The 15,267-nt window shown below is 35.5% G+C and overlaps 1 protein-coding gene across 2 annotated transcripts; it reads right to left on the reverse strand.

Moving 5' to 3' along the window:
- Positions 1-645: 645 nt before the first annotated feature.
- LOC593295 (DNA repair protein RAD51 homolog 2) lies at positions 646-14,181 on the reverse strand. Of its 2 annotated transcripts, XM_011670346.2 has the most exons (8): positions 14,120-14,181; positions 12,719-12,814; positions 11,719-11,832; positions 11,045-11,158; positions 7,907-8,043; positions 5,042-5,161; positions 4,514-4,697; positions 646-3,221 (listed from the first exon to the last, which is right to left on the reverse strand). In XM_011670346.2, the coding sequence occupies exons 2-8, from the start codon at positions 12,800-12,802 to the stop codon at positions 3,216-3,218; spliced, it is 759 nt and encodes a 252-aa protein (XP_011668648.2). In that variant the 5' UTR covers positions 12,803-12,814; positions 14,120-14,181; the 3' UTR covers positions 646-3,215. The 2 variants fall into 2 exon arrangements, with proteins under 2 accessions (XP_011668648.2, XP_030855260.1); XM_030999400.1 differs by having other exon boundaries at positions 646-4,697.
- Between the last annotated feature and the right edge of the window lie 1,086 nt (positions 14,182-15,267).

Raw genomic sequence — 15,267 nt, forward strand, 5'->3', positions numbered from 1 at the left:
CCTTGTGACATGTCTATACTGTCGTGCCCCTGAATAATTCTACCAACCTTGAAACATAAGTGTTAGAAACAGACATGAAAGAGAGAGACAGAGAAAGGGAAAGAGAGAACAAGGAAGAGCGACAGAGCAAGAGATAGAATGTCAAGTAGATGACGTCACCTTTTTTTCTTCTTTTCACCAAGACACCATTGAAATGATTGATCTGGCCTGTGTTTTTCATACATATCGCTTCTCTGCAAACCAGGCATCTTAAATGCAAATAATTTTAAAGAAATGACCTTTTCAGCCCGGTGTCTGCATTGACTGAAACAAGGTTGTGTTTCCCCTGGTGAGCTTATGCACATATGCATACTGCTGATCTACTCAATACAGATTAGAATGTCTACTCTGCAACAGTTTGGTTTGTGTTACCGTACTTCTTTCATATCATTAGAGAGAATAGTGTTGAAAATACATTTGTAATTTAATTTTTTAGAGGCATCCAAATTCCTCCTGCTCCCCCTCCCCCTCTCCCTCTCTCTCTCTCTCTCTCTCTCTTCCTCTCTCTTTTCTTACCACTTTCTCTTGCATCCCATAAATAAAATCACAGTTTCATGGATTCAAGAAATAGGGATGAATTCAACAGTACACATGACAGACCTAAAATTTAATAGGATTGAACATTATTTATTAACTAGACTTTTTCACAACCAATATCTACATGAACATCAAAATTCTCTACACTACAGTACTCAGAACAATTATTTTCAAAAAATATTAAGATACAAACCTGAATGGTTATTTCTCATGTAAATTTCAATGTCTCACTTCTCTGTTAATCCTGATCTAAATCTTCCTAAGGTTACTCCATTGAAACTCAAACGTTTGTCACTAAAAGCAAGGGTTGGAAGGATTCATATCACCAGAACAAAACAAAAGCCTTCACAAAAAATTATAATTCTGTTTTCTATTTTGGGGTATTAATGCTCACATAGTTTCTTCCAGTGAATTTCTCTGTTTTTAAATTATAATTAATTGTGAGTTCAACAGCTGGAAGCTTCCAAAAAGTTGGCAACCTTTTGTTTGAAAGCATTTTGACCTCTTATTTTGGTGTATATCTGGCAAGCCTCCAAGCTTGAGGATACCGTTGTCTGCTCAGCTAGTATCCCCGGTGTATCTGCTGGAAATGTTACTAATACAGTCACCTTGTCCTGCCGAACTCCACAATACCCACGATACCGCCTGCCATAGTTTGCCCACATATATCTGGTTACCCACTGCCTGAAGTTAGTCATACTAACAAAAGTATACTTGGTTCAAACCTACAGACACTCATATTACACTTTCCAAACCTAAAAATTAAATTCTACAAATTTGATGAAAATGCCTCTTTTTTTATCAAAACCATTGCAAATTCAAGTGAATTTACGTTTATCAGCAAACAGTGAATGACTTCTCAATTTGTGCTCATCTTTCAAATGAGGAAAGGTGGATTGTTTCAGCAACATTTTAAAGCTTTTTAATTGTCCCTTTGCCACACACACTATCACTATAATCATATAATAATATTCAACATCGTTTGGTATTTGTAATTGTTGACTGAATATTATACAAGTAAGATCAGCGACAGAAACAAATATTTTCACTTTCTTGTGTTCATATCTCATTTATTAAAGTTTGTCAGGAGTAATTTTAGTATGTTTTGACCAACATGATATAGTAAAAGTAAAATAAATTATTTTGCAATTTAGAGCATTCGTTTCAATTACAAAAGTGTAGTGCAAACATGCTATAGTTTAGGCGTGGTTGAACAGCATAAATAAAGGTAGAAAAACACAATTTATACTTGTATTCAATCAAATGTCTGCTGAATATATGTACATTGTTCAAGGTAAATACACAAAAGGCAGATTATTTTTTCCAATAACATTTGAATTATTTCAATATTAATTTCCTTTTCTTTTTTTAATTACATCTTTTCCAAATAAGAAACACTGAATTGTGAATACTGAATGGTGATTTTGACAATATCGTATTCAGCATAAAATATTGTCATGACTCAGTTTAACACAATAAAGGAGAATCTAGTCTGGTTATAGTATATCATTTTTATCTTGCTTCCCTTATGTTAAGTCATTCCTAGCCTCTGAAATGTCAAAGTTAGAAGGAAATTTGCCAATCTGTACATGCCATGACTTGGAAGAGCATACACAACATTTAGATGCAGGTGCATTGTGATGGGATGTTCAGGTTATGCGTCCCTAGGCTAATGGGAAATTGATCAGGAGTCCATCGCTACTCTCTATGTCTACATGCATATTTATCAGTTATTCTATCTATCTGTCTGTCTGGCTGGCTGTTCATGTGTATGTCTGCATGTCTGTATGTGTGTCTGTTTTTGTGTATGTCTGTATGTTTGACTGTATGTATTTTTAACTGTATGTCAATGTCTATGTATGTCTGCCTACTAATTCATTCCATCAGTCTTTCTATCTGTCTATCCATCTTTGTGTCTGATTGTATATCTGTCTTTATTTATGTCTGCGTGTTTGTCTGTCTGTCTGTCTGTTTCTCTAGCTGTATGTCTATTTTAATGTTTTTTCCAGTTGGCCTGCATGTCTCTCAGTCTGTCTGACAGTGTATAGTATCTGTATGTTTATTTGACTTTTATTTGATTCATATCTGTCTGACTGTCTTTGTATCTGTTCTTCTTTACATCTGCCTGTTTGTCTACTTGTCTGAACGTTTTGTTCTCTCTCTCTCTCTATCTCTATCTCTTTATCTACATGTATCTATCTCTCTTTATCTATACGTTTAAATATTCAAAATTCAAAAGTAATGGCACCTTTAACAAATTTTCTATATTCCACATCTTAAATAATACTCTCAAATGTAATCTTAACACATCAAAAGGTAACAAATGGCAATATCACGAGTTCCTCAGCAATTTGGGGAATATCTGAATATCTCGGAAGATGGATGCATAGGTAATGACATTGACAAAATATAGATGAAAATCCTATTTAAACTAGACAGTGTTGATACACTTCAAAACTATGCATTCTCGATGAGGCACATAGACAACATCATCAAGCATTCCACATCTGGTCAACACATTGCAACTGGGTCAAAAATGTGGACATGCACCAAGATGGCTCACTCATCCTTCCAACTTCTTCTTTCTTTCAATCGGATGCTCTATCAACATCAAGATGAAGGCATGCTGCGTGAAGGAATCAATGCTGGAGTACATATTTGTTGTAAATAAAGGGAAACAGTGTTTTTCATAGATGTGTGATCAAAAAATTAATGCCAAATCTTTTCAACTAATCAAAGTACATTGTAAGACCATAGCCACTTCCCATCTGGATCAATATCCATCATTAAATAACAACATTCCCTATGAAGAAATTGATTGTAAACACTAAATGCATGATGAGGCAATTCTGTGTTGGAACTTGAAAAATTCTTAAAATTCAAATTTTCTTCTTGTTGGCAACCAATGTGATAATATATTAGTTTAATGTCTAGACCAACTTAATTAAGTGATGACAGTGCATACTATACTATGGTTTAACATGATTCGCATCACTATCATCATCATTGTCATCATCAATATCCTCATAATCAGACCCACCATCATACTGATGATGTTGATGACCATCATCATCACCACCATCAATACTATTATCACCATCATTTCCATCATCATCATCATCATCATCATCATCAATATCCTCATTATCATTCAACCATCATCATCATCATCATTATTACTCTTATCATTGCAGTTGACATCCACCTTCCTAAATCTACTAAAATGAACAATGACCTAATTTGATTTTCCCACTAAGACAATTCAAATAAGACTGAAAAATTACATCCAGTCTTACTGTATCTCTCACTTACACTGTAAAACAAAATTGAGTTGTGAGCTAATATCAATTTTGAACCAAAAGATTGATATAATTATATATTGAAGATAAATCATCTTTACATTTGCTATCATAATCCCATTTTGCTACTGGCATAATGGGAAATAATAACTTTTATCTAATGATATACGATTGAAAAAGGAGTTGCTAAAAAGGTCAGGAAGACAGATATCCCTAAACACAGTATCATAGGAGTGAGGTCATTGACATCCTACAGTGTGTCCCACAAAGTGACTACTTGAATAAACAGATTACTTAAATAGCATTTCCAAGAAACCTACTCTAGCAACAAATTCATCTGGTACTCCTACGTTTGCACACAACACAAAAAAAGTTCCTATTCCTACTTCCTTCTTAATACTAATGTCAAGGTAAGAAATGCTACCATCAATAGAGTTAATAGTAATCTACTTACCATAGTTGAAAAAGTGAAGAGAAAAATTGATTAAACTATGAAAGAAAAACAAGAGACTTGGACAGTATCTAAAAAAAAATATTAATAATAATCATGTGGCAAATTTTTATCAAAATTCAAATTCTCAGCAACTTTTCATCTCCATAGTCTTTGATTGTGGAACAAAAGAAAAGTGTGGACTTACTGGTATTGAGAACTCCTCTGCTAGGTACTTCAAAATGGCTGCTTGTTTGGATAATAAGTTTGTCCTCTCCACCATGTTTCGGCCAAGTCTTCCATCAAATTCTTTCCTGACTGGTGAAGCCACAGAATCTAAGATCACTAGACGTATTCCCTTCTCTATTAGATCTTCTTCTACTGTTTCTAACCTATATGGAGATTTTTTTAAACATCAGGAGAAAGTAAATTATAAACAAAAGCAAGAGTAAATAAATATGGTTTTGTATTCAACATACGTAAATCACTCTGATATCTTCCTTTATTATATCTTCTCGTAACATGTTCATTTTGCCTTTACCTCATTACAGAACTACAAAAAAAGCAGTTTATAACAGTTACTGATAAACATAATTTCAATTACATATTGTTTGATGAATGATACTGTTGTTTTGTCTTCGTCATCTGTTTCCAATATCCTAAAACAAAAATACCTTAAAAGTTCAAACTTCAGTGTCATGGGTATAGTTCATGTGCAATCTAAATTAATGATCACCTCTGTAATAGGTCTGAGCATGTCGATTCCACAGATATGTGCACCTTCTCCACTAGGTTCATCAAGGCCTCTTCTGACAAGAAATAGTCTGGAAAACGACACTGGGCCATCTCAACCATCCTAACAAAAAGCACAACAAATACATATATTGATATAATCAAAGTCAAGTCAAAGGAAGACAATATCCCTTAACTGTGCTACCAAGCTTGAAAGGGACAGTTGAGTTCTTGTTTAACACCGCAAATGCCTTCAAAGGGCATGGTTATTGCTCTTATTTTTATCTATAACATTTCTAGTACTAAAAAAAGGAAATTATAGACCCCAAAATGTGTGAAATATAGATTAAATCCGATCATACCAATTCAGCTTCATTTTCAAAAAAACTATGGTGACCATTGATAAATCAATTAATTAATAATAACAATACACAGGCTGGCTGGTTGTGCCTTTTATGACCAACACGAAAAAGCTAGCAAAAAGCCAGCATTGGCATTGGCTAAAATTAAACGTATAAGGCGCTATTTCGTTTTTTCAATGGTTATATTTATGGATATTTCAGCCGTCTCTGAACCGATTTTGATCAAACAAAGATAATTTTGTTATGTACATGTAAATAGTATGCTCTTTTTAATTTGACACTCAGTTTTTCATTATCTCACAAAAAATTATTTTGTGTAAACTAAACTATCCCTTAATAATGCTTTGGAGATAATTATTTTTGTGGTTTAGCTATGTAACTTTGGATTCAGAGCCGTAAACTAGGTTTGAAGCTCATACCTTTAGTGGTTCTTGAGATATTGCGTTAAAGAAGCTAAACACCTGTAATTTCACAATTGAACTCTATAACCTTTGACCTTTGATCTACTTCCCCAATATGAACCCAGATCATCTTTTTATGGTGATACCTACTATCACTGAGTTTGAAGCTCATACCTCAAGTGGTTCTTGAGATAGCGCATTAACACGACAGCGGAATAAGAGTATACCCAATGCATGAAAAGAAAGGCCAAAATTTTCTGCACATATTGTGTCCATTATTGTTATATGACCACACATTGCGTTTTACACCAGGAATTTCAAAAAGGAGAATAAGCTTTAAAATCCTTAATTTGGCAATACATTGAGAGGTTCCATATCCCTGTTTTTGATCAAAACTGGCAATTTTCAACTTTTCAATCAAATCTTTACCCATGTATATTGTTTTCAGAGATACTGCAATTCATTAGAATAAAAAAGCATTAAAAGAAAAAAATATTGTCACCAACTTGAAGAACATTATGTGATCAATTTTGCTATAAAATTTTAAAAATTGTGTTCTGAAAGGGTTAATACAAACATACATATGATACCATTTATATTTATTCTTTTCTTATTTTTGTATGGGAGGGGCATACTCCTAGTATCGCAGATGCCAAGCTTCATTTCCATATGACATGCAAACACTTTCTCATCCCACATACATCTTCTGTGATTGTTATTTCATGATGAAACAAAATAAAAAGCTATCATAGAAATATTTAATATGTATCTAGTACTTCTAGTCAAATAATTATAGGCACCCTATAACTATATTATAAACAAAAGGATCTATGATGATGATAATAATGCTTCATATTCTGTATTATCCAGCACTTTGCAAATTCTGTATAATAAATAATAGAAGAAGAAATCAATTAGATTTGAATCAAAGTAAATTCTACTACACACAATTAATTAATCAGTGACATACGAGTGACTAATACATATGGCAAAGATGTTTAGAGATTTTAGTAGAGATTGAATGTGGTTGTGTATCTGGGATGTACATCAGTATCACAGTGGGATGACTATCCAAGGAATCTCAAAGATTCTCTCTCTCCCCCTCATCTACCATTGGCAACACGCTCTGTCACTGTTAACCCTCCCATCCCCGGCTAGGCAGGGACAGGGAAGTGAGATACATGCATGCTGGGGAAGATATGAGAGCTACTGGGTTAATCTGATGAATCATTCACTCATTCTTGAGCCCCTGGATTAATACCAGGGTATACACCTTAACCCCTTGTCTACCAACTGATCCTTGTTTGTTATCACATCAAAAGACAATCTAAGCTTGTTAATTATCTTGAGGAAGATTGCAAAGATGTTCAATGACAGAAAATTAACATTGAGCTGACAGGTACAGAAATCAGGTTGATGTACATACTGAGATTAAGGTGATGACAATGAGGGTAATGATCGTTATGATGGTGATGATGATAATGATGATAGTTGACGATGGTGATGCTGATGATGATCAACGATGGTGACGATGATGGTGGTAGTGTATATGATGATGGTGATGATGATGGTGGTAGTGTATATGATGATGGTGATGATGATGGTGGTAGTGTATATGATGATGGTGGTAGTGTATATGATGATGGTGATGATGATGGTGGTAGTGTATATGATGATGGTGATGATGATGGTGGTAGTGTATATGATGATGGTGGTAGTGTATATGATGATGGTGATGATGATGGTGGTAGTGTATATGATGATGGTGGTAGTGTATATGATGATGGTGATGATGATGGTGGTAGTGTATATGATGATGGTGATGATGATGGTGGTAGTGTATATGATGATGGTGATGATGATGGTAGTAGTGTATATGATGATGATCATGGTGGTAGTGTATATGATGATGGTGATGATGATGGTGGTAGTGTATATAATGATGGTGATGATGATGGTAGTAGTGTATATAATGATGGTGATGATTGATGATGATGGTTGACGACAATGATGATGATGACGATGATGACTTTGACAATGATGCTCATGATGATGATGATGATGGAGATAGTGTTTTTATGCAAAATCAAGAAGTAATCAACTCACCTTTCTGCACTGAAAGCTGATTCTGTATCTAGATACATCACACTTCCATTCAGTCCTCCCATACCAACTGGTAGAGTAGCTAAGACGCTCAGCATCATACAGAATTGTGTCTTCCCACACCCAGGGGGGCCAGCTATCTGAAGAAACACAAAGAAATCACATCTGATCAGGTTAGTAGGAGCATGTACACAGGTAGCATTTTCATATTTTCTTGCAATAATTCACATCCAAAGTGAGTTGCATGTACTGAAAGGAAAGAATACAAATATATTCCTATAACATATCTGTGATGCCATGAGAAAGAATTCCACACATATATTTAACCATATGATTACTAGAAGTTGTGTTTTATATGTAGAGCAAGACTGTTGAAAAGAGCATGTTTGATATTAAAGGGATAGTTGAGTTTTGTTGCAGAGGGCGCTACACAAAATAATTTGTTGTGAGATAATGAAGAACTGAGTATCAAATTCGAAAGAATATACAATCTAAATGACAAAATCATCTTTGTTTGATAAAAATCGGTTCATAGATGGCTGAAATATCCATAAATATAACCATTTTTAATATTTGTTGGGCATCACAAATATTCAGTATTTTTTAACCAGCCGTTGAAAAATAAAATAGCGCCTTATACGTTTTATTCCAGCCAATGCCAATATTTGGCTTTTTGTTGGCTTTTTCGTGTTGGTTATAATACGCACAACCCGTCAGCCTGTGTATTGTTATTATTAATTAATTAATTATTAACGGTCAACATATTTTGTGAAAGGAGCTAAATTGGTTTGATCGTATTTAATTTAAATTCACACATTTTGGGGTCTAAAATTACCTTAATAGCAGTTTAAGGTTCTAAATGAGCTCTAGTAATGTCATAAATGAGAATAACAGCAAGAAGAATGCACTTCGAAAGCATTTGGGGTCTTAAACATGAACTCAACTTATGGGACGTTAGATAATAATAATAATATTCTGCTTTTGTATACCACCCAATACATCAACGATGTGTCTACCGGGTAGCACTTTACAGATATATTATTACCCCTGTCATCAGATTCAGGCTTAACCGCACACAATGTATGCACATTATCCACTCCCTGGGAAGCATTCGGGCCAGTCGCCATTTTACAAGCGCACACTTGCCTACTGTGTACTTAATGATAAGTAGAGCTAAAGCTATATGTAATTATTGTATAAAATGTATGGAATGTATAACTGTTGGTAAATCAATCAATCAATCAATCAATCAAATCACAAAGAGTGACAAAAGCTATTAAAAATACCATTACCGAAGTAGCCAAAGTATTCTTAGTATCAGCCAGCATTTGTAATTATGTAATCAAATAAACATGACTGTCATCCCACACCCAATTCCAAACCAACATGTAATAGTTGGTCTAATGGAGTAGAGGTGTCCAAGTCGAGTGGTTTAAGCACTTGACCTGAAATGCAAAGGTTGTGGTTCGATCCCCGACTCGGCACTAATGTCCTTTGGCAAGGCATTAATCTACATTTGCCACTCCATACCCAGGAGAGAACTGGGGACCGGGTAGGATGACAAAAGCATTTGTTTTGGTAATTGCCAAATGCCCTCTAGTGACCATATGAAAGGAATACTCCCCAGGGAGTAGAGATGGTGCACATTGCGCATGAATGAATCCAATGATCAGGGTAATAATATCTGTAAAGGGCTTAGAAACGGTAATCCGTATTAAGCGTTCTATACATCCAGATTATTATTATCTGGTTCTGGTTCTGTTGGGCTACTGCATAAACTCCTCAGCTGGGATGTAACATGCAGGCGCAGTCAACTGAGCAGAGTATACTTAATTTCTAAAGTGGGGTCTAGCAATTATTTTGCCTATGTTAAGTGTTTCGAGGATGATTATTGTGCATACTAAAATCTTGGATTTTATGCAGCATGTTTGGGTGACAAAAGTTGGTCTGCAGAATTTGATTTAGCTTGCAAGACACTATTTATTGACCTAAAAGGTAAAGCTTTGCACCTCTGACATGGCATTTTGAGTAAGAATTGAAAGAATGAGTTTATTCATTTAAAGAGTTAATTATGGAACTCAAAAGGCTTACTGTAGTGCAGGTGTAAATTACAGGTGTACATTACAGGTGTGAATTACAGGTGTAAATTACAGGTGTGAATTACAGGTGTAAATTACAGGTAATGCCAGATAGTTGATTTTGTAATAAAGTGTAATCTCTAGATTATTACTGGAAACAATTCTTGGTTGCATAGCTATATAGCAAGTCAGATATTTCAGTTTAATTTATTAAACAGTGTTTAATTGAATGAAGACATTTTATAAGACAGTTTTTTATAGCCGAGCAGAAATATGCAAAATAAGTGCCTGTCAAAGTCAGTGAAAGGTCATACAATATATTTAAAGTGACAATCCAATAATGAGCACAATTTAGCACAAATTAATCAAGCTTGTGTATGGATGCAAGATAGATATGTTTACAGTTATTTTTTTATGCAAATTGGCAGTAATCTGTTTAAAGGAAAGTTAAGTCAGTTTGAGAAATTCTGAAAATATGAGTTTATCACAGAAGTGCATATTAAGAAATGCAAAAGATTTTGTAGCCATTGGTTACTCTAAATTTTGTATACTTAAAGGATGAAGTCAAGATTGACAGGTTATAGTACAAAAGAGAAATCTTTATAGAAACAGTCACTTGGTTTATTCAGATATTTTGTATTGTATCTTGTACAACTTGAATGATGTACTAAATCTGTCATTGATATTTTATCTGTTTTGCAGATCAAATAAAAAAGCTTTACAGCTTTGTATCTCCATTTACAGCTGGACTCCCAAACTTCTATTTTTCCCTTTCTTAAACATTTTGTTGAGCTTTTGTAAGTTATCTTTAAAGGCTCCAAGGCAAGGGTGGGGGCATTTCTAACATGGGTCGGGAGAAAGTTCCATTCGGGGAATGTCCTAGGATATAGGGAGTGTTTATAACAGTCCTTTACAGCAGATAACTTCTTGAATGATACTGAAGAGCGTATTCTTGTAGATACCCCTAATCCAGATGATCTGTTTTGGTAGTAGTCAGTATTAACAGTAATTAAGTTGTGGATGGATTTGTAGAGCACATGAACCGGTACCTCTTTCACCTTACCTCAGTTATTGTTCCTGATAATAATCCACCTTGTAAGAGTTGGTCTAGTGTTGTCAGAGAGGTTGGAAGGAAACCTGGACATGAACCAGTATTTCTTTCACATAGCTGTAGTGCCTGAATAGGTGAAGAATAAGTGAAATATATAATATTTAAAAAATAAAAAATAAAACCTAACAAGCAACATATAAAGAACAAAATGTGAAGAAAATGTGAATGTAAAGACAAAAATTAGGTGCATCTAGTATCAATGTTAGATGAGAAAATAAATATAATCCCATTAAAATAAATGTGGGCATTGTTTTGGCCACTTTAAATATATCACAACGAAACTTTTCTACAATATGACAATTTCGTTCCACCCATCATCTGAGCTCTTCCTACGGAACAGGTGTGATTTCAACAAGTTATTATGTGTTTAGAGTAGGGTGCAAATGGAACTCACGCCCCACTTGGGTTAAGTAAACATATGTGCCCTTTTTAGTTTTCCTTAATTTCTTAACCATTAAACAATAGAATGCTGGGTACTTTTTTTTTAGTTGATTTTATATCAACTTAATGTACCTGGTTTAATATACATATAGTTTATTTACTTACTTATATGTATTCAACTATTTTGTTTGATTATGTTTTGTTTTGCTTTGTTTTTGTTGTTTTGGTTTACATGTATGTCTCACCTTTGTACTTGTAGGAGCACATGCTCTGCTTGCTTTCATGATAGCTTCTCTGATCCTGGGTTCACAAGTGTTGAATATCCTCAGCAGCTCCAAGCGGTTTTTCGTCAGCAAATCCTACACATCATTCAAGAATAGATGGATCAATTTATCTGGTGGAGGGCAGTGATTGCATTCAAATTCAAGGAATTTAAATGATGATCCAACACATTTTGTCAAAAATATTTGGTTAGGGTTAAGGTTGCAATTAAGTTTTAGGTTAGGGTTTGGATTAAGGTTATGGCTAAGTATAGCATTGGATCAAGGTTGAAGTTAGAAATGGGGATAGTGTTTGAAATTGTACACAGAGCAAGTTTGAGTGGAGTGTGTGTCACAGAACCATGTACACTTACTGTCATGCATTCTGTTCACAAAGGCAGCTAAGAAAGATGTAGCGGCACAAAGACGAATCTGGAAAGCTTGTCAGTGAATTGTAGTTGTTATTTGACATGACAAGGTTCAATTTTGTTCATCGTTATCAATGACATAGAGACAATATTCTGCCAGCTTTATGCTCTAATGATACAATTCTACCTCTACGCATTAAAATTATAGTCTTCCATTTCACGTTCCAATGCATCTCTCTGTGCCACTACATTTCACTACCCTGCAGTGGGTACATTTTATACAAGATCCAAACCCAATTTCAAGTGGGCCAACATTCAGAGGTTTTTACTTCTTATGATGATCATTTGGGAAGACCTCAAGAAATCAAGGCCCCTCTTTACTTGATGAGGTTATCTTTTCGGCAGTCCAAACTGGAATTTAACAAACCTTTGTGAATGTGTGACTTGTTTTAAACTAATAAGAATAGAGCATTCCTTCTCCAATAGAATAAGTATGTGCTTTGTACAATAAACTTGTGCCGACTGTAAATAGCACATACATGCTACCCACTGGAATAATATCAACATTCTAAATGAAGCCCAGTAAGACTTCAATAAGAGGGAGCCACAGAACATACCTGGCATGTTAATATTTTATGGCGAGTAAGTCTTGTCACAATGTCCTCATCAAGACCAAGACGATGAACTTTCCTGTTGGCCATGTTTGCTTATGTCTGCAGGAAGAAAAAAAGTAACCAGTACTAGAAGATGGTAATAATGTACCATATTGCCATATATGTGTGTGGCTTTCAATTAAATAGCCACATCATTGTCATTATCATCATTGTGATGAACTGAGAGGTTAATCCTGTGATCCTCCGTCACTTCTTCAGGGTTGGTTAGGTTCTTCAATCTCTGATTGATCGGAAGTTAGTGTCTTTATTTTGCACATGCACATCAGGGTACTACTAGTCTAGATAGAGAGAGTTTTGAAATTAGATCTTTTAACTAGCATTTAGAAAATATTTTGAGAATACAAAAGTATATATTATATCACAGGATTCTGATCAAACTTGTACATGTGTAGGTCTAGATAAAGACAAACCGAGTGCAAACTTTCCCCGCAATTCTGGTGAAAATTAGCTAATTAATCCCCCCCCCCCCCCCCACACCCTTCAGCACTTGGCCTCGCCCCACATATAGCTGCATTACTATCCTGGCTCTGTATTAAAGCTGTGCTATTGATTTTCAACATTTCAAACACCACTCTACAAAACTCAACTAATTTCACTCAAAATCGGTACTTTAATGACAATTGATGACACCTAAACAGCAGTAAAATACAATTTTTTCAACTTACCAATGTTAGAAAGAATAATTTAAAAATTCAATTGTAAGTCTACTGTCAAACTTGCCGATCAGCCACATCAACATGATTGTGTACATTTGTGTATAATAAGTATATCGACTATTCATCTGTGCAAATGCTGCCTATTAACACAGGGTGCAGTGCAGTGCAGTGCTAGACGTCAATACGCATTAGCATTGACCCTCGGCCCTTGTTGTATGGGAAAGATCGACAAGTGTTGGTTTGAATAATGTCCCATACTGGACGGTTATTCAATACGCTAATTTGGTGGTATGTTCAAACTGAGACTGAGAGATCATTTTCACATGATCCTAACTTAATTTCAGAAAATAAACATTGAAACATATATTATCAGCCCGGCCCTTAATAGTAATACTAGTACATTATTAGTATTAGATATACTTGCACGCATACGCGTGACGTTCTCTCAGACCAAGGTTCCCACACAGAACACACCCGAAAGTCCGGGAGCGATTCAAACACACAAGGGGTAAAACGATCGAGTCGTCTGCAAAGCACGTACATCACTTAACCTATTAACGCTATACAGAAACAGCACTTAAATAAGAGAATTGAAGTTGATTTAATTGTAAACCTTGCCATTTTGCCTCTTTATAGTTTGTTTATCAACGATGAAAACTCCGGTTTATCTTGCTTTTTACAGACTTACCAAACAAAATGTTGTTTTTTATTTCGCACCTGTTGGCTGTAACACTAAACTCACAAATAACGTTGAGGGCGTTTAATTAAAAAATAAAAATACCCCCGGTCCTAATTTCCGTACATTGAGTTTGTTTGCTTAATGTCTTTTTTAATATGGTCTAGTACGGTCCAGAGGCGGCGCTCCGGGGGGGGGGGGGGGGGGGGGGGGGGGGGGCAGGGGGGTCACATTGCCCTCCCACTTTTTCAAGTACCCTAAAAGTGTCCCTTTTTGCATAGGAAAAGTGCCCCTTTAACTTTGTAAGAAGTGCCCCTTTTTACATAGGAAAAGTGCCCCTTTTACTTTGACAAATGCCCCTATTAATTTTTAAAAGTGCCCCTTTTCCTTTGACAAGTAACCATTTTCCTTTGCAATAAGTGTCCATTTTCCATTCTCATAAGTGCCTTTTTAATCTCTAGCCGAGTTCCCCTTTTCAGGTACCAGAAGCGCCCCTTTTCACTTTTGATAAGCGCCCCATTCAGGAGCGTTGCCAAAGGGGGGTGGGGGTGCGACACCCCCACCTGTCAGGATATTGTCGGTAAAATTGCGCTGTCGTCGGGAAAAAAGAGAAAAGGGGGAGGGATAAAAGGGAGGGAAAGGGTAATAGAAGAAAAAAAGAAAAGGAAAAGAAAAGAAAGAAAGAAAAAGAAAGGAAAGAAAGGAAAAGAAAGGAAAGAAAAGAGAAGAAAGAACAGAAAGAAAAAAAGAGGGAGGAGAGGAAAGAAAGGAAAAGAAAGAAAAGAAAATAAAAGGAAAAAAAGAAGAAAAAAGAGAAAAGGGAAACAAAAGAAACGGGGGGGTGAAAAAGAGAAGAGAGAGGGGAGCTCAGAGCCTCAGATAAAAGGAGTAGGAGTAAAAGAAAGAGGGGGTTGTTGGGTGGAGTCGTCTCGTCGAGGGAGCAAGAAAGACACGGGTAAATGTGTCGGGTCAGCTGTGTAGGTATTCTTGCTCGATCCTCGGGTACTATATGCAGAAGTTTGAATTCGGTGAGATGTATAACTTCGGTCGGCCGACAAGTTTTTTCCCCTACGAACTGTGATTTTTTATCCGCTGTGACGACTTCGTATTTTCTCGAAGTTTCACTTTCCTATAATATCAGCTAAAGAAATCAGAGGCTT

The sequence above is a fragment of the Strongylocentrotus purpuratus genome, unplaced genomic scaffold (genome assembly GCF_000002235.5).
Source record: "Strongylocentrotus purpuratus isolate Spur 01 unplaced genomic scaffold, Spur_5.0 spur5_scaffold_5, whole genome shotgun sequence".
In the NCBI taxonomy this organism is placed as follows: domain Eukaryota; kingdom Metazoa; phylum Echinodermata; class Echinoidea; order Camarodonta; family Strongylocentrotidae; genus Strongylocentrotus; species Strongylocentrotus purpuratus.

Coding starts and splice junctions, on each gene's coding strand:
- LOC593295 (XM_030999400.1), bottom strand. CDS start 12,802: ATGGCCAACAGGAAAGTTCATCGTCTTGGTCTTGATGAGGACATTGTG. Junction 8,044..11,044: donor TATCAGGAACAATAACTGAG/GTAAGGTGAAAG, acceptor GTGTTTCTTCAG/ATAGCTGGCCCCCCTGGGTG. Junction 4,698..5,041: donor TGCTCAGACCTATTACAGAG/GTGATCATTAAT, acceptor ATCTCCATATAG/GTTAGAAACAGTAGAAGAAG.